Source organism: Sus scrofa, chromosome 2 (genome assembly GCF_000003025.6).
Source record: "Sus scrofa isolate TJ Tabasco breed Duroc chromosome 2, Sscrofa11.1, whole genome shotgun sequence".
Classification (NCBI taxonomy): domain Eukaryota; kingdom Metazoa; phylum Chordata; class Mammalia; order Artiodactyla; family Suidae; genus Sus; species Sus scrofa.
Window position 1 is genome coordinate 29367096 of NC_010444.4, and position 21999 is coordinate 29389094.

The 21999-nt window shown below is 33.5% G+C and overlaps 1 protein-coding gene across 7 annotated transcripts in view; it reads left to right on the top strand.

Moving 5' to 3' along the window:
- The window catches only part of LOC100517025, a 431209-nt gene that overhangs the window by 1915 nt on the left and 407295 nt on the right, over positions 1 to 21999 (top strand). For 5 of the 7 annotated variants that reach the window (XM_021085287.1, XM_021085289.1, XM_021085290.1 and 2 more), the window contains exons 2-4: positions 2448 to 2511; positions 11126 to 11177; positions 17126 to 17283. In XM_021085287.1, coding sequence (XP_020940946.1) covers positions 17132 to 17283 — 152 coding nt within the window. In that variant the 5' untranslated portion in view covers positions 2448 to 2511; positions 11126 to 11177; positions 17126 to 17131. The remainder of the gene's footprint in view (positions 1 to 2447; positions 2512 to 11125; positions 11178 to 17125; positions 17284 to 21999) is intronic. The other 2 variants (XM_021085291.1, XM_021085288.1) reach the window with 2 other exon arrangements.

Here is a 21999-nt window from a genome sequence, read left to right on the forward strand (position 1 = left end):
CTGTTTATTTATATTAGAATAAACTTCTTTAAACATTTTTTACGTGAATACTTTCTCATTAACTTTCCTTCATTTTTTTTTTCAGATTCTAGGGCAGTACAGTCCAATAGAAATACTATGTAAGCCACAAATGCAAACCACGTGTGATTTTAAATTTCCCATTAGCCATGTTAGGAAGTAAAAAGAGACAGATGAAATGAATTTTAATAATACATTTATTTAACCCAGTATGATTATTTCAAAATGTAATTGATATAAAATAATTAAAGAGATATTTTACATTCTTTTTTCATACTAAGTCTTCAAAAGCTGGTGTGTATTTTACCTGTACAGCCCACTTCAATTTGGACTAGCCACATTTCAAGTACTCACTAGCTCTGTCTAACTGGTGACTATTGAACAGAGCAGGTCTATAGGATAAAGTCCTCCCTCCTTAACCTGGTGTTCAATTACCTTCCCAATATGATCCTCGTTTTCCAGCCTCATCACCTATTCATACATGAAACTTTTAAACAATTGAATATTTTGTTACTTCATCCATAATTTTGTTCAGATGGTTCCTTTTGCATGCAACACCATAGCTTTTTCTTCCTCCTATCTGTTTTATTCCTCCTTTAAGACCTGTTTTCTTCCATCAAGCCTTTTATGACAACCCATCCTTAGAAATCACTTCCTCCTCTGGACTTTCATAGCAGTCCTGAGTTTACTCCCCATTTGTACTCATAGGGTATTGTTACACTTTAGATATATGTTCTAATATAAACTGTAAGATAAACTCTCTGAGGGCAGAAACACCTCTTAGAGAAACTAAGCACCAGCTTTCTGGCTATGTTCTCTGGAGTTCTAATGATATATTCTAATGATGTGTCCATAATAGGTTTCTTTCTATTTTATTTTAAGGAGGTAATTTATCCATTTTGTAGCAGAAATATGTACTGTGTTAACATAATGGTTAAGAGCATGAACTCTGGAGTCAGACTGCATAGATTTGTATCCAGGTTCTGTCTCGTGCTGGTTATATGAACACTTTAATCTCTGTGTCTTGGTTTCTTATTCTGTAAAATGGAGAAAATAATAGTACCTCCTTTATAGGTTTGTTGTGAAGATTAAATGAGATAGTGGTGTCTGAATGTAGTAAATACTCAGTAAAGATTAGCTATTATTGTTGATAATGAAATATTTATTGCTCAGTTTTGATGTATTAGAACATTAAGAATTCATAACAGTATTTTAGGAATTTCTAAACAGAGCAAAAGAAAGCCACATACTATTAAATTGGAAAAATAAGACCAAACCCAAATGTTTGTTGAACTGTAGTTTGCCAGGTAAATTAAAAGGATGGGCCAAAACCTCTTATTTCCTGTGACATCAGCATCTACATAAGCAAAGTAGGCATATGTTAAATATTTGATTTCAAGATGCTTCATCAGATGTTATATCTAGAGTTAGATAGGGTGTAGATAGAGATAGAGATATATAGATATTGCAGAGGTTTGAGACTCTTGGTTGTAATGATAGAAAAAAAATCACATTCTTATTCAATTTATCACTTTAGTACTTGCCTGCTCATAAACTTACTAATGTCCACCACACATTAATAAATTCTTACCTTAAGTTCATATTAGTAAATTGTGCTTCTTACTGATGGATATTTGCAGTATATACAGTATATACTTCTGCTGATTATTTCTTATCCCAGGATTATATTTACCTGGCTCTTTTCACTGGTTTCCTCACAAACTCTTCTTTAATTTCCTTGATCTTACCTATCTCTGAATTTTTAGGGTTTTGGGCTGTTCATACCAGTGAACTAAGCTGTATTTGTTTTTAAGTACCACAGAGCATTATGGTTATGTTCTGAAATTAGATGATTGCCCCAGAGCAACTTAGAATCTCTTAGCTAGTGATAAGATTTAAAAAAAAAGTAACATAGTACAAATACAGCCTTCATTCACTTATTCATTCTGTCCACAAATGTTTACTGTCTACTAGTTGTCCCAGCCTCTGTTACAAGAGACACAAGACTGAGTTGGCTATAGCCCTCTCAAAATCATAAAGGTTATCTGTGTAGCCAGACAAGCAACTGAGATAACTGTGTTAAGTGCTGTGCCAGAGGAAATACAGGTGCTGCGACCTTTGATAACTTATATTTATGCAAGTAGAATAAGGCAGATTACTCAAATGATTAAAATCCTTGAATCAGAATGAGGCTATTCCAGGAAGATGTGTGGAAGTCTTCTATTTTAAATAATGCTTTTGACAGAGAGGGGAGAGGAATGGCTAGAGAAACTTCCTTGTTTCCTTTTTTTGGCCTGTTATCATAAAGCTTTAAACAGTATTGAGAATTAGCTGTAATGAACAATCCTACTATGTCTTTTAGAAGTGATTCTTCATTTTTGCATATATTCCCTCTGCTGGTCTATTTATTCTCCTTTTGTCTTTCACAGTAATCATCAGTGACCATTCATTGAGTTTAAGTAAGGCAGTGCACTAAGCAGGGGAGACAAAGAGGTAAGTACTTTTCAGTGTTAACCACACCGTTTGCTGTGTTTTTTCTTGTGTGTTTAACTTCAGTTGTGTCTATGTTCTTTCAAGCTTGTTTCAGACTTAAAGGTCTTTCTCTCTTCTTTATTGAAGTATAGTTGATTTACAGTGTTGTGTTAGTGTCATGTGTACAGCAAAGTGATTCATTTTATACATATCCATTCTTTTTTCAGATTCCTTTCCCATAAGTCATTACAGAACATTGAGTAGAGTTCCCCATACTGTACAGTAGGTCCTTGTTGGTTATCTATTTTATATATAGTAATGTGTATATGTTAATCCCAAAGTCCTAATTTATCCTTCCCCTCTTTCCTCTTCAGCAACCATAAGTTTGTATTCTATGCCTGTGGGTCTGTTTCTGTTGTATGTATAAGTTTATTTGTATCTTTATTTTATATTCCACATACAAGCAATATTATATTTGGCTGTCTCTGTCTCATCTACTTCACTTAGTATGTTAATCCCTAGGTCCATCCATGTTGCTGCAAATGGCATTATTTCATTCTTTTTTTATAGCTGAGTAATATTCCACTGTCCGTTGATGGACATTTTGGTTGCTTCTGTGCCTTGGCTATTGTGAATAGTGCTGCTATGAATACTGGGGTGCATGTACCTTTTCAAATTATGATTTTTTTTCCAGATATATGCCTCAGAGTGGGATTGCTGGATCATATGGTAGTTCTGTTTTTAGTATTTTTTTAGGGAAGCTCCATACTCTTCTCCGCAGTGACTGTACGAATTTATATTCCCACCAACTGTGTAGGGAGGGTTCCTTTTTCTCATACCTTATATAGCATTGTTTGTAGACTTTTTGATGATGGTCATTCTGACCAGTGTGAGGTGATACGTCATTGTTGCTTGATTTGTATTTTTCTAATTAGCAATATTAAGCATCTTTTCATATGCCTTTTGGCCATCTGTGTACCTCCTTTGGAGAAATGCCTGTTTAGATCATTTGCCCATTTTCTTATTGGTTGTTTATTTTATTTTTTTAATATTGAGCTATATGAGTTATTTGTAGACTTTGGAGATTAACCCCTTATCAGTCACATCATTTGCAAATATTTGCTCCCATTCTATAGGTTTTGTTTTGTATAGGTTTGGTTTTCTTAGCTATGCAAAAGTTTTTAAGTTTAATTATTTGCCATTTGCTTATTTTCGTTTTTATTTCCATCACTTTAGGAGATGGATCTGAAAAGATATTGCTGCGATTTATGTCAAAGAGTGTTCTGCTTGTATTTTCCTCTAGGAGTTTTATGGTATCTGACTTTACATTTAGGTCTTTAGTTCATTTTGAGTTTATTTTTGTGTATGGTGTTAGAGAATGTCCTAATTTCATTATTTTATATGTAGCTGTCCAGTTTTCTCAGCACCACTCATTGAAGAGACTGTCTTTTCTCCACTTTATATACTTGTCTCCGTTGTCATAGATTAATTGACCATAAGTCTTTGCAAATCTTTGTCTTACCTGGAATTTTTATTCATATCTTCCTTGCTTCTTCACATCTGATATTTAATATTCAATGAACCTATTAAAGATACTATATATAATCCATCTTGTTTCTCTTTAATAATCATAATAAATAACCAACTTCTTATATCCCCATTCACTTCTTTATGCATTTATCTTTGTCTGATGACCACTCACCCTGGCTTTTTCGGTAAAGTTTCCATTTATTTTGAAATTTGAAATTTTGCAATGATCTCTTCAAAATTTGCAGTGATATGGATATATATGCTCTGTTTTTAAAAGATTCCTCTCTTCTCCATTTTTGTTTTTTAAACTGAATTTTTAAAGTTTATTTTATTTTTGTCATGTAATTGACTCACAGAAGAAAGGTTAATTTGAATGATCAAAGGGTGTTAATTTGTGGGTAAAAATGTGTTAAACAGTTGATACAAAGTCTGTTTAAGTCAATTAGAGAGTATAATGAAGATGTTTCTAGAGTGTTATGGAACCTTTTGAAGTCAGCTTGGAATTCACTCCTGTGTATCAACTGTGGCACCTGGCTAAACATGCCACTGCACTTAGGTTTTTAAATTGGGGTATATTCCAATAGATCTGAATAGATCTATGTACTTAAGAGAAGTTTGATTTTATTAAAATTCATATGTTTTGCTATAAGAAATACATTCATGATTTAATTGATCGTGAGCAAAATGAAAAACATAATTGGTAACACTATTATGTTTGTTACTGTCATATTTTTTTCTAAAATAAAATGCAACTGAACTCCATCAACACAACATTTCCAGTTTTTTTTTAATTAGATTAGTGTCATTATCAATGATTTTTTTTTAACTTAGTACCTCATATAAGAAAGATAGCATTAGTAAAGACATGCAAGTTTTGGAGTGCTCATTTAAAGAAATGATTTTTTTTCCACTCCAAAACTATTTGAAATAATATTATGAAACATTTTAGTGTTGGTTAATGTCTTTAACTTTTTCAAAATAATGTTATTATGCAGAGTTTAGTGTTATTATCTTAATTTCAATAGGTGAATATAATTTTTGTGTAATGATAACATTATTTAAGATGAGTGAAACATTCAACAGTTCAAATCCACAGTGATATGAGGGTAAAAATCAAATTTTAAAATATGCTCTTCCCTTAGCATCAGGGTTACTATGGTAGTATTTTTTATGACTGTGTCAGTTTTCTAGTAATAAACATATTTAGCATTTCAGCTTCTTGCAACCATTCAGTTTAATTATTTAGAGACTGATGAAAAACAATTCTTACATGCTAAAGGGATTTCTACAATGATGGATTAGATGCCAAAATAATGAAACCACACAGCTTAAAAAGTATACTGAAGAATAGATGTTTTCTGATGAATTTCCACAAAAATACCATATTTTTAAAATATTTTAAGCAATCCATAGTATTACTTTTTAACCTACTCTGGACGCTCCATGAATATAGTCTTTTGTAGCTCATTAGCAATTTCTTTAATGAGTTTTTTTGTGTGATAGATAGTTAAAGTAACAGACAAATGACAGATTGTTTGCCTTTAATGATTTCCCTGTTTCAAGCCCATTACAAAGCAATTAGAAATCTGACAGCATTTTCACTCTGCATTACTGATCATCTAAAGTGATGAGGAATGAGAGGTGATGAATATTAATTGTATATTTTCATATGATTATCATAAATTATTACCTTGTCTGATGTGCTGCAGGTGAAAAGGGAGCATTAGAGAAAGACAGTCAGATATATTAATTTGAAAGACTGTATAACTTTTTTAATCTTTATAGTGTAAATCCCGATCTGCGGTGTTAGTCTCTATGAATATTAAATTAATTATTTTTAGTTTCTACCTATATTTGGAGTAACTTAAATGACTTCCCTTATTTCAGTACAGGAGAAATACATATATATATATATTCAAGTTCCAAATTTTAAAAATCTAATTTAGAAAGTTAATTTTGTTGATGTAGATATATATGATATTCAGATATATCATTGCAGAGGAAGATGTACTTAGAAATGTCTTATATTAGTTATAGGTTAAAGTAAGATAATCCTATAAAAGAAGAACTAAGTGAAGAAAGTGTTACCAGATATAAAAGATTTTTCTGTGAACTTGGTAGCAGTTCTTTTTGTCTTAGTCCACTATATATCCTGTTTCCCCAGCTTCTTGTTTCAAATAGATGAGGCTAAGCCTGTCATCAGGATTCAAGTGCTATTGTTACTTGGTTCCCAGCCTTGCAAGTGTTGCAAAGGTTGGTCAGGAAACTAGATAATAGTCTTCTCTACAGGGAGAATTGGCAAGCTTAAAGCATTTGAAATGATTAGAAATGTATTTGGATCAATTTTACCAAAGTATGTTAGTTTATATTTGGATATCTCTCTAATTATAGGTATTAGCTGGTAATCAATACTTAATTGAGTTGAATTTCACTACACTAATTAGGCCATGCCTTGCTTCACTACTGTCTTTGGACCTTTTTGCTGTAGATTGTTCTGTGGCATACCATCTCTCAGAAAAGCATGCCATCCTGGATCTATCTTTATTTATGAAGTCATAATCAGTCTTGTAATATGATTATAAATCAATAAAAATGGATTTTTTGCATGTTTCTTAAAAAAAATCATTTTCCTTCTTTTATATTCAATTATATATATATTAAAACTAAAACTACCAGGCCTTCACAAATGAGCTTTTTGTATTCTGTCAAGTTGAGGAGAGCCATCTGATATTCATATTTCCTCAGGGAAAAGCCAGATATAACGATAAAAGTAAATTTTCAGTAAAAAGGGTCAAGCCCCTAGTGTTTAATAACCTAATTTAAAAATATTTTTACTTTTTTCACTGGCTAAGCTTTACAATTAATATTTTTTATGTCCAATACCCTCCCAAGATGTTGTTTCACAAAGACCTCCTTCATCTACAGAGCGGGTCCAACTAACACATTTTACAAAATCAGAATGGTGATGCCTGGTGCCCTCAATGCCTTGCTGCTATACTCTTTATATTGTCTTAGTCCACACTTTTAGTTGATCCTTTGTATAGCACAACCCACCCCCCATTTGCATTTCTAACATATTACCAACCAACATAGTTACTTGACTTATGGCTAAAGTTCCCACTTTTTCCTTTAGAGGAATTGGTTTGGAAATCTTATGTATTTTTGCTGTGACAGAGGATAACTACCCGTTCCTGAGTTCCTAGAAATCTGGGCTCTCCAACAATGGCTCTCCAACAGCTGAGGAAACAAACACTCCTAAATTGTAAATTGTAAATAGCTGCATCTTCTCTGGTAACAAGGAATCTTAGAGCACATTCTACCATGTCTAAAATTTCTTTCTGAGACAATGCAGGATGCAGAACTAAATACAAAAATGAGGACTTTTATAATTAACAAGCACTTTCACACATTATGTATTTTCTCATTTATATAACAATTCTATAAAATAGATTAGGCAGATATTATTGTTGTACAGATAAGGAAATAAGACTGGGAAGGGACAGAGGCAAGATTCAAACTCAAGAAAGCTGACTCCACATTTTTTGAATTTTCCGTCACACTAAAGCTCTTTTATTTATGTGGCTAAAGTTTTAGAGACAGAACTTTACAGTTCTCCCCTTGTATCATTTTTCCCAGCCTTTTTCTCCCATTGTATCATTTTTCCCAGCCTTTTTTTTTTTTAGAGAAATTGAACCTAATAAAGTTTAGGATTTACCCAAGATCTGACCCCAAATTAATTTCAGAACTCTAGAACTTCTTGGTCTAGTTTCAGGGGTCTTTCCATTAGAATACACTACCTTCATGTCTCCAAATCCACAGTTCTGTTTTCTTTATTCTATTTTTTTCTCAGTTATTAAACTAAGTAAATTATTGATGATAGTCTTGGTTTGGTAAATATAAATATTCTATCTTTGTTTTTACTTTTTTAGTTATAAAGTTAAAGTTGTATTTTATAAAACTTAATGTAGGCAACTCCATTCTGAAATATCCTAGAGTAAGAGTGGAAGAAATGATGTGACTTCCTTGTGTTGAAAGACTAGAAGGGAGAAAAATTAGAAGCATTAATTGCCCTCATTTCCTCCTTGATTCCCTGGTACAAGCAATGCCCTCTCTAGCTTGGAAACATCTCCAGTTGATTGTTTCTACAGCAGTTAGGCTAAGAAAGATAGTTAAGATAAAACAAACAATTCAGTGACCAATTTTTTTTTCTTTCTAAGGTATATAAATTATTATTTTAATTAGTACAGAAGTTTGGGAAATGGGCATGTTAATTATATAATGAGGACTGACACTTATCCTGGTCCTTTAAGCTACTCAGTTCAACATAGCATTGGCTCTTGTCTGATCCTCCAGTACAGACCAAGGTTTGACTTCCTTCCCAGCTAGAACCTCTTTCCTCCATAGTTGTGCTTCTAACATCCTTGTGTACTTGGACAGTTGTTCTCATAGCACAGAGACTTCTGTCCTTGAAAATCGGGTTCATCTCTTGACTCCATACAGTTGATCTTCTTTACAGTGTCTTCCTTTTCTAAACAAATAAGAGCTATTCTTCACACTCTTCAAGATTTGAGTGTTCTTATTTATATTTAAACACCTCTCTGTTACATATCATTCGCTGTAGTCATAGAAGATCATTCGCCAAGCATCCCTCATTTCCCTCTCAAAATTTCTACCTAAAATGGGTTTATGGGAGTTCCTGTTATGGCTCAGCAGTAATGAACCTGACTAGTATCCATGAGGATGTGGGTTTAATCCCTGGTCTTGCTCAGTAGGTTAAGGATCTAGGGTTGCCATGAGCTCTGGTGTAGATTGCAGATGCAGCTCAAATCCCGTGTTGCTTTTGCTGTGGTATAGGCCAGCAGCTGCAGGTCTGATTCAGCTCCTAGCCTGGGAGCCTCCGTATGCCACCGATGCAGCCCTCAAAAACAAAAAATAAATAATAGAAAATACAGTGCATTTATATCTTGTACCACTATAGCAGCACTTAATTGAAGCAAGTCATTTAAGATCCCTAGGAAGATCATTAAGTTGGAAAGTAAACTAAATTGGAAAGAAAACTAAGGAAAGACTTTCTTTTTAATTTTAGAGATCCCAAAGACTTGATACAATGGAGCTAAAACATAAAGGAGACCAAGATTCCTGACTAGTTATTAGTAAAGACATTGATTCAGTTCTGAATCAAGCCCTCAGAAGAGAGGAGATTTGTCAACATCCATTGGCTTAGCACTGAAGACAGTGTTTAAATTATTTTCTTCCTAAATCATTTTCTCCTATACTGAATTGGGGAATAGAATAAAAAGGCTTGCAACACTAAAATAGATTACACTGTTCACTTCTTACTTGATAATCTGACCTGTCATTCTATCAGAAAAAGATACTAAGTTCATCTGGCATATTTGGCTTTTCAGATACTGTGTTGGTTGTTTTCCAATATCTTATGCCCTTCTAGGTGTTACTAATTGATTGTTTAATTTGTTATTGCATGTTTCTAGGTTAAACTAAGCTGTCTAATTACCAAAATCATTTCCCCTTGTTTTAAAGATGGGCATGTTTTTCCTTTTCCAGTCTCCAGGGACATTTTCCCATCGCTTTAAGATGTTGAAAGCAGAGGGAAATATTTAAAAGGATTGAGGGGGAAGAAGAAGAAAAAGATATTCTTTCTTCCTTTTGCAGTATTCACATCATCTATGTGACTTATTTTTTGTGATAGTCATAAATATTTGACTAATATTTTAATTCATACTTTGGACTTCTTAAAGTTAATTTACTATCTCCTCCAGGGGAAAAAACCCTGATTTATCTTTGATAAAAGTAAACAGGATCATGCATATGCATGATGAAGAAGTTCCTCTTGCAGGCTAGTTGAGTTAATCCTTAACCATTACAGTGTATAGTTTCTCTCTCAGAGAGTTAGCACAAGCTGAGTCCTAGAGCTCACTGTTTTATCACCTCATATTTGGCACCCTGCCTAGGAGGTGTTCTTTAAAAATTTTTATATTCTCTAGGAGAATGTTACATAATAGTTGTTAATGAAGCAAATTGGAAGTACAAATTTATGCAATCAGATTTGAAGGATTTGTTTCCCCAAAATAGTTGAGCAACTTTCCTGTTGTGTTTTGGTTAACTTACCATACCTTTCAGTAGATTTCAAACTTCACATCATGGCTTATAGAACCACTTCTTTCTCCAGCCCTAGTAAATGTATGCTAAGCCCTCTTAAACTGGAAGTGTAAAATTCAGAACACTCTATCAATACACTTCTGTCTTCTAGGATACCTATAAACCAGAGACTGTATTTTAATAAAGGGAGAAGAGAAAGGAAAAATCTCCTTAAACTCCAACTGAGCACACTACCAAGAAGATTTTCAGATCATTTATTCAAGTAGTAGCTCATGGGTTATCATATTAACTTTTGTGGCTCCTTTGTGATCAACAGGGCTTTCAGTTTTCCATGGTCAAGTGCTCCATTTAATATATGTGAATAATAAACTCATGCAAAGTGGAAGGGAATTTCATGCTTGGGAGGAAAAGAAGTTTATGCAATTTTACCTTTACCTAGAGAACTGACAGTTAAAATAATATGGAATGAAAGGAGTTTTTTTCCTGTCTTCATTTTGGAAAACTGATTTTAAAATCTCAAGATTTCCCATATAGCATTTAAAAACTTTTTTGAGCCTGCTACATTGCTACCTGATAGTCTTTTATTCCTAAAGACTTAGGTGTTACTCTCTCTAAAAGAGGGACTAAAGCAAGGGTTGAGTAATTTTTACCTGTAAGATATGCATATTTATGAAAAAAAGTGTATATATTTGAAAAATTGCATGTATTTTTATGCTCCTATTTACTTGTTACTATGGCAACTACCACACTGCCTAGTATTTATGTTGTCTAAGATTCAGAGTGCCTTTCAGAAAAATAAATATGCCAGAACCATGTATTGTATTTACTTTGGTATTTAGAAAAATATTTATTCTGATGCATATTTTTTAAGAAAATAGCAATAAATAATGTAAACTTCAACCTGGCTTAAATGGTACCTTTTCCTGTAGAATGTTTTTAAAATCAAAATAATTACATTTTTCCTTTTCCTTGTTTTAAAAATTAGAATGAAGAACAGAAATAATGAATTTTCAAAACTCAGGAGTCAATCTTGAAAGGTAGTCTTTTGACTTTTTCCTTATTTTTATGACAATATTTTGATTCATAACAAATTTCTGAAAATATAAAACATGAACATTTACACAAAATACTTAATGCTAGCTACATAAATCTGGAAATGTAGAAAGTTGGCATTTCTGATTGTAGATGGTTTTTTAATATCCATGAATAAAAGATTTATATTTTGTATTTGAAGTGAAAGGCATGGTTGCTATTATTTTTCTTACTTTAATTATTTAAATTGTTTTCTGACATGTGTGATACATAAATATAATTTCTTAATGCTAAACATCAGAATGGAAATTAGGAAGCATGAAATCAGACATGTTTCATGTCACGTATTACCTGTTAAGAAAAACTGCAATACAACATTTAAGTACAACAGAATAGTGAGCATATTGTCTCTGATACTTGTAAACAGGATGGATCTGCAGTTTCACAGTTTATGTTGACAGTATCTTGTGGGAAATGTAATTATCAAATGAATTATAACATGTCCTAGTATTAAGATTATTAATAGTAATTTTAATTGCCTTTTTCAAGATAATTGGGTATGTTCTCATAAGTATATGGGAAAGGGGGCATTGGGCTAATTAGATATTTTGAACTCAGTTATCTTTAAAATTTCTGGAAGTTTAACATATCTTGTATTTCAGGAATTTCTTCTATTAATTAAACAGTTTTCTAAGTAGAATTAAAATATTTTATAGTTCATAAAATCTCACTGATTATCCCTTGATATTCATCCTTAAGGAGTGATATGATAAAAGCTTTAAAGAATGGTCATTTAAAAAATTTATTTATTTTTTATTTGAAGATGATTTACAATATTATAATAGTTTTAAGTATACATCATAGTGATTCAAAATTTTTATGGATTATACTCCATTTAAAGTTATTATAAAATATTGGTTATATTTCCTGTGCTATACAATATATCCTTATAGTTTATTTAATTTATACATAGTGGTTTATACCTCTTAATTCCCCATCTCTATCTTTCCTTGACTTTTAAAATTTCTCATTATAAGCTTAAATAGTTGGAAAAGATGTAATTTCTGATATACTATGAATGTTGACATTTTAGAATAAAACCATTACATCAGTCTTTTAAACATATACAATAAAATGTAAATTCCACATGGTTTTTAAGAAATATTTTGTTATGAACATTTTCAAACACAAAAGGAAAAATAGTAAAACAGACTCCTATGTACTCTTTACTCAAAATCAACAGCCATCAACTTTTGCCATTCTAATTTATATTCTCTTTCACTTTTCTTCCTGGTGTATTTTAAAGCAAACCTCAATCATATTTTACTTAAAAATAGTTTGGTTTGTATCCCTAACAGATGTATTTATCATAATAACACCATTTATTCATACCCAATAAAGTCATTTCCTTCATATCAGTAATTCCCAGTTTGTGTTCAGATATCCCCCATTGTCCAAAAGAATGTATGTCTTACTTAAGTTGGTCTGTTCAAATCAGGATTTAAGCCAGGTTTATGTGGAGTTGCTGTGTGGGTCAGTAGGGTAAGGATCAGGCAGTGTCACTGCTTGGCTCTGGTTACTGTTGTGGTGCTGGTTGGACCTCTGGCCCAGGAATTTCCACATGCCACAGGCAAGGCCAAAACAAACAAATAATAAAACCAAAAAACCCCAACAGGTGTATGCATTGCATTTTGTTGATACAATTCTTGTCTCTTCTCATATGTAACATTTGTTGCTCCTCTTTATTCTCTGTGTGATGTCATTTAACATGTTTTTTTTTTTTTTTTTCTTTCTTCTTTCTTTCTTTGGGCCATAGGTACAGCATATGGAAGTTCCCAGACTAGCGGTTAAATAGAGCTACAGCTGCCAGCCTACTCCAGAGCCACCTCAATGCCAGATCAGAGCCTCATCTGTGACCTACACCATAGTTCACAGCAATGCTGGATCCTTAGCCACTAAGAGAGGACAGGGATTGAACCCACTTCCTCATGGATACTAGTTGAGTTCATTACTGCTGAGCCATGATGGGAACTCCTACAGTCAGGTTCTTAACCCACCATGCCACAGCAGAAACTCATTACAATTTTATTGTAGTATTATTAGGTACTTGTGGATTTTTGTATGTTTAATATTTCAATATTTTACTTTTTTTATGTTCAGAGTTCCTTACCTTTTGCCAGTGGAATTCCCTTCAAGTTGGTTCCTGTGTCCTTTTGACATGCCCCACTTGTCTTTGATAGCTTCCTTGTTTTCAGGCATGACATGATGTGACATGTTTATGGAACATATTGGCCCTAGGCCTGAATACTGTAGGGATTTTAAAACATTAAAAATATTAACAAGCTCTTCTTCAGTAGTTGAAAATTTTACATTCTTCGTTTTCTCCTTAAACTTATATTTCTACTCCATTTCTGTCTTTCTTTTTAATTGAAATATAGTTGATTTACATATTATGTTAGTTTCAGGTATATAGCAAGGTATATTCTTTTAAAAATTCTTTCCCATTATAGGTTATTGCAAGATACTGAATATAATTACCTGTGCTACACAGTAAATCCTTGTTTATCTCTGCATTCCATTTCTTATCTTTTATGCTTGAAAGTCTTTTATTGGCTACTCTAACATACAACAGCAACAAAATTTTTAAATGTCCTGTGACTATGAGGTTGTGAGTATTGGAAAAGTCCCCAGGATTGCATTTTTCATTATAATTATTTTTAGCATACAATTACTCAAAGCAGCATGAATATATTGACATTTTAATTTTTTTTAAATATAAAAGTAAAATTTATTGGAAGTGTATAAGTAATGATATAGATTAGTGGAGAGCACTTAAAATTTCTTCATTAAAGGAATCTTGGTTTCAGGCCCTGAAATGGGCATAAAAGGAATGCCTTTTTTTACTTTTGTAAAATAGCAGAATGGAGACTTTCCAAGGGCAAATTGTAGTTGGGACAGGCAGCTTCTTGGGCAGATGCCTTTTAGGAAAGCGTATATATGAAAAACAAGGATCTGGAAATTGATTTGCTTAAAACTAATTTATTTGCATGCCCCCTGGGAAGTCTTCATGTACTGTTTGTTACTTGAGGATGATCAGGCTTCTCCTCTTTAATAGCTGACATTTGGTACCTCCTGTGTGCTTAAGCACATCAACTTTATGAAGTGGCTACTATTCTTTTTTTAAAATTAAAGTATAGTTGATTTAAAGTGGTGTGTCAATTTCTGCTCTACAGCATAGCGATCCAGCCGTGTGTGTGTGTATATATGTGTTTTTCTCATTCTTCCATCATGTTCTACCCTGAGATTGGACATAGTTCCCTGTGCTGTGCAGTAGAACCCATTGCTTATCCATTCCAAATGTAATTGTTTCCATCTACCAACCCCCAAATCCCTGGACATCCCACTTCTTCCCCTGCCCCGCCCCAGAGGCTACTATTCATGTCCACCTCTTACAGATTATTGAACTGATGAACAAAGAGGTTATGTGACTTGTCCAAAGTGTCATGGTAAGTGGGCAGCAGGCATGTAAACCCAGACACTCTGGCTTCAGTGACCAGGCTCATAACCACTGTGAGCTTAAATATGTTTTTAAAAAAACAGTGGAAGAGTAGATCTAGGAATATGAGAGGAGAACTCATATTCATGTAAAATTGTTAATGGATGGGAAGCAAAAAAAATAGTGGTTTTGCATTGTGTCAGTGAATAAACTCTGCATGTTTTAATAAAACATAAGGCAGTACCTTTTTCTGTACTCTGTACTCTGCTAAAATACGAGAGTATTTAGTGGCAGTCAAATTAAAATTAACACATTCTTATTTCTTTAATTTCTAATTAACAGTTTGTTCTCATTTAATTAGTAAAGTGCCATAATGTTATCTGAAAACCAATTGTATTCTTCATATTCCTTTTAACCTGTTAATACATTCTGCTTTTAGTGAGGATGACACTTTTTATAGTGAGGTTACAGAAGAAATATTACACTTAATAATGGTAGTGATTTCACACTTATATAACTCATTCCACCTAAAAGTATCCAGAAAGTGTTTACATGGAAAAAAAAAAACTAACCATTACTAAAATGATTACCTCTTTTGGTGAAGATTGGGATTGTAATCCTAAGTAAAAAGTAAAGGTATTTCTGTATTTCAAGGGAGGTTCCCAGGCTAGGGGTCAAATTGGAGCTGTAGCTGCCCGCCTGCACCACAGCCACAGCAATGCCAGATCCAAGGCGAGTCTGAGACCTATACCACAGCTCATGGCAATGCCGGTTCCCCGACCCACTAAGCAAGGCCAGGGATGAAACGAACCCGCATCCTCATGGATACTAGTCAGATTCATTTTTACTGTGCCACAGTGGGAACTCTATATTGTTTTGGTCTTAAGAAATCTTAGGTTGTCTGTGTGCGTTACTTGAGATTTCCATTTTTTTATGATTTTTATTTTTTCCATTATACTCAATTTACAGTGTTCTGTCAATTTCTACTGCATAGCAAAGTGATTCAGTCATACATATATACATTCTTCTTATATTATTTTCCATCATGTTCCATCACAAGTGACTAGATATAGTTCCCTGTGCTATACATTGGGATCTCATTGCTTATCCACACCAAATGAGATAGTTTGCCTCTATTAACCCCAATCTCTCAGTCCACCCCACTCTCTCCCCTCCCCCATGGCAACCACAAGTCTGTTCTTCAAGTCCATGAATTTCTTTTCTGTGGAAAGTCTCATCTGTGCTCTATATTAGATTCCAGACATGAGTGATATCATATAGTATATGTCTTCCTCTTTCTGATTTACTTCACTTAGTATGAAAATCTCTAGTTCCATGTTCTTTTATATGGCTGAGTGGTATTCCATTGTGCATATATACCACAGCTTCTTAATCCATTCATCTGTCTATGGACATTTAGGTTGTTTCCATGTCTTGGCTGTTGTGAATGTGCTGCAGTGAACATACGGGTGAAGGTATCTTTTCAATGAAAGTTTTGTCTGGGTATATGCCCAAGAGTGGGATTGCTGGGTCATGTGGTAATTCTGTGTTTAGTTTTCTGAGGCACCTCCATACTGTTTTCCAAAGTGGTTGTACCTTTTACATTCCCACCAACAGTGTAGGAGGGTTCCCTTTTCTCCACACCCTCTCAGCATTTGTTATTTGTTGACTTGTTAATGATGACCATTCTGACCAGTGTAAGGTGGTACCAGGTTACAGCTAAGAGAATCTCAACTCAAACTAGCTTAAACTAACAAACAAAAAGGAATCTGTTGGCTCACATACCCAGGACACTCAAAAGATGTAGTTTTTTTTTTAATACTTAGGCTTGGATTCAAATGTTGTCGTCAAGATCTCTATAACTTTTTCATCTCTCTCCATCTGTATTTTTTTCTTTCATCTGTTTTTGCTTCATTCTCTAGACGTTTACTTTATTCTTAAAACTAGCAATCTTGGAGAACAGAGCGCTCCTTTGTCTTCTCCCTCTGAACTCTGATTTAGCAATCCCTGTTTCTGGGGAAGGTATTTTGATTGTCTAGCCTTGAACACCTTCACTTCCCTGCCAGGAAAGCATGGCCACGTAATTCCCAACAAAATCAGGAGGAAATTAGCTTCCAAGGAAAAGAGGAAGGGCAAAAAAAGGCATTATGCTGCACTTTTCAAAACATATTCCTCAAGATAAGTTTGTATACTTAGCAATTTTCTAGCAGATAGGACAAACTAAAATATTTCACAAAAAATTATCATTTTTTCTTAAATAGGATTATACCAAAAGACATATTCATAATTCTGTCCTCCTTTAGTCTCTCATCTCTGTTCATTTCTGATGCGATTTCACATTTAGTAACTGCTATGTGGTCTGGAACATGATGAGAAGTAAATCGTGATTAAGGCCCAGCTTCAGTTTATAACCCAGGAGGATTTTACATTTTAAATTACATTCTTCCTCATTTTTAGCTGAAAATGGCAGAGGAGCACAGAGCAGCACTTTCTCAAGTTCCTTTATCACCCTTAACTAAAGCCAAGGAGGTATCACAGCTAAGCAGTCCTGAAGGCGCCTTCAGTGGGGATACAGTTCACCCAATATACAAATATATTTCAAATGATTTGCCAAGGTAAGAATATCATTTCAGCAGCTTAAACTGAATTCTGAAGGGGATAAAAGTGGTTATAGAAAGTTATCTTTGTAAATGCTCAGTATTTTGTAGACATGATACCAGTAATATCTTAGAGAAGGTTGCTGCCTGGGTTAGAGACCTTCCTTTTTTTTTTTTTTTTTTAATGTATTTTATGGGAAGAAAAAATGATAGATGATGCAATGAAAAAAATTATTCCTAGAGTCTGACTTGGACAGATAGCATAATGACAATAACATTAACGACAGCACAGGTAATACTTGCTGTATGCCAATCACTAGGTAAGTGCTTAACCTGTATCATATTTATTTAGTTCTCAAAGCAACCCTGGGAGGAATATATGGCAGACAGTGTTTTAGACATCTTCATTATACCTGTGAGGAAACAAACACCTAGAGAAGTTAATTAACTTGATCAAGATCACATAGCTGGTAGGTAGAGAAGGTACAGTTTGAACTCAAATAACTGTAACTCCACAGCCAGAATTCTTATTTACTATTATTTTACTGCACTTCTCAAAAATATAAAGCAGAGGAGATAGAGGTATTTTTGTATTTTTTCTCTATTAGAAAGTGAAAGAACAAAAAAGTGTCTGCAGGTATTGATAAACTGCTAAATGTGATGCCATAGGCTTTACATTAAAAAGAAAATGTAGGAGTTCCCGTCGTGGTGCAGTGGTTAACGAATCCGACTAGGAACCATGAGGCTGCGGGTTCGATCCCTGCCCTTGCTCAGTGGGTTAATGATCCGGCGTTGCCGTGAGCTGTGGTGTAGGTTGCAGACGCGGCTTGGATCCTGCGTTGCTGTGGCTCTGGCGTAGGCCAGTGGCTACAGCTCCAATTCGACCCCTAGCCTGGGAACCTCCGTATGCCGCGGGAGCGGCCCAAGAAATAGCAACAACAACAAAAAGACAAAAAGACAAAAAAAAAGAAAATGTAGACTGTTGCACTGAAGAAAATATTCATAAATTAGGGATTGTGTTACTCTCCTTACAGAAATCCTCTGTCACATATATATCTTAGAACAGTTTCTTTTTTGTGTGTGTCACTAAATTTAGGTGAAAGTGAAATCTAGATTTTGAGCTAATCTTTGTTTTACCTTATTCCTCCGAGCTATGAGTTAGCAGCCTAAGAGATTATTGACACAGTTTGCTAGTTGTATGGCTAGATAATTTTTTAGAAAATCATTACCCACTAGTAGAGATCTAAGTTTCTCATGACAGTGTTCCTCCCAATAAGACATAGACAAAAAAATTCTAAATAAGATTTTTTAAGAAGTCCTTTATACAAGTGCCAATGCTAATATGATGTGTATTTGTACATTTTTTATTGCCTTTAGAATTTATTTTTGCCAATTTTCCTTTTCAAAGCGGTATTATTGTCACTTTTTTATTCTTTTTTGATATCTTTTGTGAAACTGTAAGTTTATTTATCCAGTTTATTCCTGCTTTTTTTCTCATACTCTTTCTTTGAGTTTTTAACTCCAGTTTAATTTGCCTTTATTTAAGATGTGTCAGTCTTTTTTTTTTCATGTGACATTTTCTAACACCTGTTTTTTAGTTTGTTTCAGTGTGCTGCTTCTGTTTCTTTGTCTGGATCCTAACATTTCTGTCACTATTGTCTGTTACCTTCAAGTTTGATTATGCTATACCTAGAAAATAACATAACCCTCTTCTTGGCAATCAAATAGAAAGCCAAAGACAATGCCAAAGGCCTTTTAGTTTCATGAAAAAGAAAATGGCAAGTTTCAACCTGAGAAGGTCAAGTTCATGAAGGCTAATGATAATCTAAGATCCATTGGTATTAATATGATTATCAGAGAGAGGCAACTTTCTCTATGAGTAAAGATATTTTCCCCTGGTTGACGTTAAAACTTCCATCTTATCCTTTTTTTCCTTGTCACCTTTCTTCCACCATCTTTGTGGTGTTTTTATGAGAGATAACTATAAAAATATAGTAAATTTGTTTTTCCTTTACTTATATTACAAAGATTGAGCTTTTTTTCACTAATTAACATGTTTTACATTTTAAAAAATATGCCCACATTTATTAAATCCATTCTTTGCAACCATACAGTGACAAGTCACTTTATTCTCATATTATTATCTGATGCTATTAATTTACTTCATATTGTATTTACAGTATCCTTCTTTTCTCTCTTGTGTTCTTACAATGTTTTACCTTTGTCATTCTATGTTACATTTGTTTGTAACAGAGTGAAAACTGCTGTGCCAGGAGCCTTCCCCCACCAAAAAAAAAAAAAAAAACTAATCACCAACAGTGTGAATTCAACATATTGTGCCAAAGGAGGTCTGATCCTCCCATTTTATGACTTACTTCTAGGATGTCAGATGACTGGAAAAGTATAGCTTAATTCCTGTGGCTAATTGAGGAAAGCAGCTGTAGTCTAATGTATTCCTAGGTGACCTGGAAGAGGGTATCAGCCTTTGAGACATGAGGCAGGGTCAATTATTTATTAGTAATAGGTATCTAGGGGCAATTGTGCTATATTTAGAACATATCTCTGAATGCTGAGGTAGAAGGTGTCTAAATTAAAATTGCATTTTAAAACTAACAGATTGTTCTAAATAATTAATCTGTTTCTATCCCACATGTAAAGTATTTTGTTTTTATTAATTATTAACTACTGATCTTGAAAGTTTGTGATTTCATGATTTTTATAATAGAAAGTTATAGTAGAAAGTTTTTTTAATCCTATTTGCCACTGAGTATAATACTATTTCTTTTAGTTCCCAGAAGGGAAAAATTATTTTTAGTATATTGTATTAGATCTTAAACCATTTTTTTTTCTCTTTATGGCTGCACCTGAAGCATATGGAAGTTTCTAGGCCCGGGGTTGAATTGGAGCTGCAGCTGCAGACCTATGCTGCAGTTTGCAGCAATGCTGGATCCTTAACCCACTAAGTGAGCCCAGGGGTTGAACAGGTTCTTAACCCGCTGAGGCACAATGGGAACTCAAATCAGTTTTAAAAGTGAATTTCCAGAGTTCCTGTTGTGGCTCAGCGGAAATGAACCTGACTAATATCCATGAAGATGTGGTTTCAATCCCTGGCCCCTCTCAGTGGGTTAAGGATCTGGCATTGCCATGGCTATTGTAAAGGCCAGCAGCTGCAGCTCCAATTCAACTCCTAGCCCGGGAACTTCCTTATGCCACAAGTGTGCCCCCCCCCCAAAAAAAGTGAATTTCCAGCAACTTTCTGTTATAGATTATCAGGGTTGCTATTTCACAGACAAATCTTGCTTTCAAGGAGACTAACAAGCGTAGTCTATTCATTCACTTTTTATGTCATTTTAGTTATCTAGGCTATTTTGAATTGGAATAAATTTTAGACTTTTCGAAATATAAACATTTGGTAATATTGCCTTTTCTAGGGACAGTTTAAGTTCAGTAATCCCATTGTTCCAGGCATGAGCTGTCAGTTCCACCAAGGAATGAGCAGCAGAGGAGATGAGGAGAACCACACAGAAAGGCTTAATGAAGCCAGACAACACTTTCACTGTTTTCATCCACCATTGCCCAACAAATTACACTTTTCCTAATTCAGATTTTTCCTTCAAGCCTTAAAAAACTATAGATACAACATTAATATACTATTTACTTTTAAAATGTTAAAATACTATATTATTTCTTTTAAAAAATTTAAATTTCCTTTGGAAAATCCTTGGTTTTAGATTTAAGATATGCTTTATTTTTATCCCTTCGTACTTTTGCATAAGCAGAAGTAGTATTATTTTTTTCCTTTAGGTGGGCAGATTTATGCTCTGATCCTACAGTCAGATGGGTCCTTTACAAATTTTATAAAATTTTCTTCTTGTTTAGATTTCCTTCTACAGAAGCAAGTAAGCTCAATTTAACAAACATTAAATATCTTCTTTAGGGTATATGTATAATTTGAACATAATACATTTGTTATTATTTAGTCTTTGAGCTCCAAATAAAAATTTGACTTACTATTTGTTATAAAATAATTGGAAATTGCTCTGCAATCAAGATATCTTCACTACTGTTTTTAAGCCAAAATAGAATTATATTTTCTTCCTGTATTCAAAATAAAATTTGGGGGAAATTGTTCACATTTATTATTACCGTTGCAATTATTCATCTTCTATGATGTTTAAATCACATTGTATCTAGCAATTGTAGGTAGTTATTTATATCCTTAGAGATTATTTGTTTTATCTAATTGGGGGAATGGTAGGATGAAGTTTTATGAAATCCTTATGCTTTGTTTATTCCAGATTCTATATAAGTTTCCATGCACCACACAGATGTGGGGTTATTTCTTGTATCTGTTGCATCTAGTATTTTAAGCTGGTGATTTATTTTATTGAATGTACTTAAGGTCATTTTCCTTTATGTTTACATTTTCTTATTTGTATTTATTCCAATTAGAGAGTTTAATTATCATTAAAATGGTAATAGGATAAAGATAAGTTTTACAAATGACAATATTTAAAAAAAGCATAACTCTTCAAGAAGGTTTAAATGCCATAAGAATATAAAGCGAGAAATATATGCTTGTCAAATATACAGTATAAATAAATAATTTAGATGAAAACGGTCGACTGCATTTAACAAAGAGACTACCAAATAATGAGGGGCTAAAGAGTGGTTGTTAGATTTGATGTACTTCATTGTATATTGTAAGTAATTGCTATCCATAAAAATTCTATG